General features: G+C 35.5%; 1 protein-coding gene across 1 annotated transcript in view; it reads left to right on the forward strand.

The window, feature by feature from the left end:
* RPA3 (replication protein A3) overlaps positions 1–3,987 on the forward strand; it is a gene marked incomplete in the record, with an annotated part of 210,183 nt that overhangs the window by 135,773 nt on the left and 70,423 nt on the right. The window contains 1 exon segment of the mRNA XM_044066489.1: positions 3,942–3,962. Within this exon segment, the coding sequence (XP_043922424.1) occupies positions 3,942–3,962 (21 nt within the window).

A 3,987-nucleotide genomic window follows, 5' to 3' on the forward strand; every position in this document is an offset into this window, starting at 1 on the left:
TTATTTCACAATTCTGTTTTGTTGCAGATTTTCCAAAAACCCAATTTTTTTGACTTTGTCAAGATGATTTCTTAGCAAATATAAAAGATTGAAGTAATATTGATCTTGTGAACTGCAATTACTGTCTTAGAAATGGGATCCATTTGTCATGGTATTGAATTAAACATTTGGAGAAAATTTGTACTCTACATTTCATTTTTTTTGAATCAAAAAACCTTTGGGGCTGGGGTTAGCTTGGGTAGTAAAGTTGAATGGTACTAGATAAAAAACAACCATTTACATTTCTTTTTTTTACATGACCATAAAGGTTTAAACTGTCTGTCAATTTTAATGGTGTTAATCTTGTATTTACTGAAACAGGAAGGGAAATTATTTGAGAGACTAGATTTAAAATTCAAATAATCTTTTTTTTCATCAAAATTCATGGGTCACCCCAACAATAGTAGAACATAGTCCCTGAAGGCTGGCAATGACAGACACTTCCAGCTGATGTGGAAAGGAAAACAATTGTACATGCAGGCATTAGAAAATTTCAGTAGCACTATAAATGGGTGGATTAGAATGATAAAAATTGCTTTTTATAAAGGAAAAGGGGCTTAATTTGTTTTTTTTGTTGCATATAATTGGGGACAGAATTCCAGGCAGGTGATGGTACAGATTGTATCAGCCAGTACCTGAAGGGAATGGGTTACATGATCTGCTGCTTTTTTCTAACCTTTTTTATTTTTAATGTAATATAGGCAATTTATTCCTCAGGGGCATCAGACACTTTATTTTTCGATGAAACCATGAAATATAAAGGTTTTTGCTAGCAGCAACCTCTTCATTAGTTACAGATTTATTTAATGTGGAATTATTTAGATGACCTTTTTTACTTCAGAGATTGTGCATATTTACTGATAATGGTGGACTGTAGAATTGTGCATATTTACTGATAATGGTGGACTGTAGAAGTTTGAGTAGACTTTGATGAAGGAAATGTTCTGAATTGGGCAGTTTTGTCATTATTGGTGCATGCATTTTGTTTCATTTTTTACTGGAAAAATATTCAAAACAATAGGAAGGTGTATCAAAGAGCGTATGTATGTTTCATATACAAGGGGCCTATGATTTGAAAACAGCCCAGAATTAATATTTATCTGCCACTGGTAAAATGTATTTTCTTTGAATGTGTGTTTCAATGCTGTGAGTTTCAAGGGCAGAGAAGTTTTAATGCTAAGTTTTTTTAGCAGATGGCTTTGTGTTTGTGCTGTAAAATGCAAAATAAAACTTTCAAATGAAGTCCAAATCATCATGGAAGTAAATCAGTATGCACATTAGTGTTTATGGTAATTGGAGTGAAATAGCCAAGTAATGGGATCATTGGAATGGCTGCAGGAGGAGGCTCCATTTGAGCATGATTTTGTGAGGGGAAGGCTCTTAGACAGCCCCAGCTGAACTATACCTCCCAACTGTCCAGATTTTCAAAGAATTAATATATTTTTTTCCTCATAAAATTTGTGGCAAATCATTTAGGAATTAAGTCACTAAATGACACACTGAGTTTCAGACTTCATAACCTTAAAAAATGCATGCTAAAGTAAGACCTGTTCTATCAACTGTCTCAGTTTATACAAGAGCAATTTTTTAGTACTGTTTATATGTTCCCCCAATATATTTGGCCTTGTCCAGATTTATTGCATTAACAGGTTGAGAGGTACATGCAAATAAATTGCTTTATAGAATTAGGCATAGCCAAACCTCTCAACTGTCCCTGATTTTGGCTCAAAATGTTGCTCTTCCCCTAATAATCCCCCCAAAAATAGCAATTTTGGAAGAAAACATGGAGGGTTTACAATTAAGAAATAACTGTAATAATAGTTATAGATTACTTTTATTTCAGAATGCATGTAGATTCTTTTATTTTGTCAGCTGCTCAAGTTAGCAGTACTAATATTAAAGTGTCCCTTCTTTGACAGGTTCCCAGCTGTATTGTGTGGCTATTTTATATTTTTTACATCACATCTTTTGGGCCATTTTCATAAAATTGTGTTTTTGGCAAATTAGTGACAAATCATTAAAGACTGAAGTTAGAAAATAATGACAGACATTTGAGTTTCAGATTTCATACCATTCAGAAAATTCATACTAATGCAAGACCTATTCTATTATCTTTCTAAGTTTATAAGAGCAATATTTAAAATTGTCCTTATTTTTGGGCCGTTGTCCCACTTCTTTGTATGGCTTTGTCCAGATTTCTTGCTCTGAGGTTGAGAGGTATGACAAATGTGTCAGGGCCATCACAGTCAGAAGGACATTTCAAATTGTGACATACTTGTTGCCCCCTCCCCATGTAGTGACTCTGGATGTGTCAAGCAAGGCAAAGTAGTTATGCAGTGTAAATGTGCAGAATCCCCATCCAAGGTAGACACAAGTACTAGAGTGGCTTTTCATCTGTCCTTGATTTTGCAGAATGGTCTGGTTTCTGTCATATTTTTGTACTGTTGATTTATGCTTATTACTCAAAGTGCCTGTTGCTCTGTGTTTAAGTAAAACTTTAATGACCATCAGGTAAGCTTGCTGAGATTGTAAGATGGTAAGCTTTAATAAGCATACTGTTAAAGAATTGCCAACATTGAAAGCCTTTCTTTTGCCATGTAGAGAATACTTAACTAGATAATGTATAAGCCTTGGGTATTGAAATGCATATGACAGCATTTGTAATAAAGGACATGATTACATTATTTTAAGAAGCCCATTACACTTGGAGACTTCCAGTCATCTCTGCAGGCTTTACCCGTAAACTAAACATAATGCCAATCGTGTGGTCCATAACCTGTACAGTAATCCTTTTAAGCAATGTATCTTGGGCTTATTTCTTGTTTGCTTTTCATTTTTTACTTTGATCATGTTTTCCCCATGAAACAAGTAGATAGTTGTCAGGCAGCAGGTCTTTTTTTGGATAAGGAACATTTTTACAAGTGGGGGCATCAGAGATTTCTACTTTCAGCATGGCTAAAAAAGTCATCAGAGATTTCTACTTTCAGCATGTCACTTGGTACTTTAATAAAGCTGAATATAAATTATAATTAGAACTGCAGTGCAAGAAGTGGTTTGAGTTGAGTGCTGCTTGTTTTTCTTATACTTGATTTTGACTGGCATTCCATTAATGTATTTAAAAAAGTAATTTTATTTTTTCATGCCTCACAACCTAGCTGTCATGTAGCCAATGCATTGAAATATTTTTATTCTTCTACACTTCATTTTGTCTTGATTGGACTCTCATAATGATGGTTTGGCCCCCACAGCAGTGTATTTAGTTAGTTTTTTGTGGTTTTGAGCATAGCTCCCCCCATTTCTAATTGGCCACACACCTTCCCATTGACCCCACCCATTCAGCTGTCTCCTGCAGCCCCCCTTTGATTTGAAGTCACCAGCCGCCACTGACTGGGGGAGAGTCTGCATAGTCCAGTCAGACAGTAACAGGAGGTTGAGTTTCAACCCTGGCTCTAGAGCTGTGAGTCAACAGAACTGCATCACAGTTCTGTTACTGAAAAGGGGACTTTTTTGTTATGCAGAAGGGACCCTGGAGGCGTGAGACTGCAAAACCAAGTAGGAATAGTAATATTAAAGTACACAATGTTTGTTGGAAAGGCATTTCACTCTCCGTCCCTCTCATTCTCAAGTAAAATTGCCTTAATTGTTCAAGAGCGTTTCATATGGCTGATGTACTGCAACTGTATGAGTCACTGATTGAAGGATGGAAATGTTTTTTGTTGCTGTTAGTTTGTGACTGCTTCCAGTTATTCTTAATCACCTTGGGTTTAATAGATTTGCAGAAGATTCCATATCCCCCCCTTTTTTTAAAAGACATGTTGTATAGCCACAAAAAGTAAGAAAGATGAAGGTTATCTTTTCGTATGGTACATTTCTTCTGTAACAATTTTTTTCTCCATCTCTAGTTAGATGAAGAGCTGTCTGGGGTTTGTAGTAGGAAAGGAACAGAGT

The sequence above is a fragment of the Protopterus annectens genome, chromosome 3.part1, assembly GCF_019279795.1.
Source record: "Protopterus annectens isolate FY-2018-M chromosome 3.part1, PAN1.0, whole genome shotgun sequence".
Taxonomy (NCBI): Eukaryota; Metazoa; Chordata; order Ceratodontiformes; family Protopteridae; genus Protopterus; species Protopterus annectens.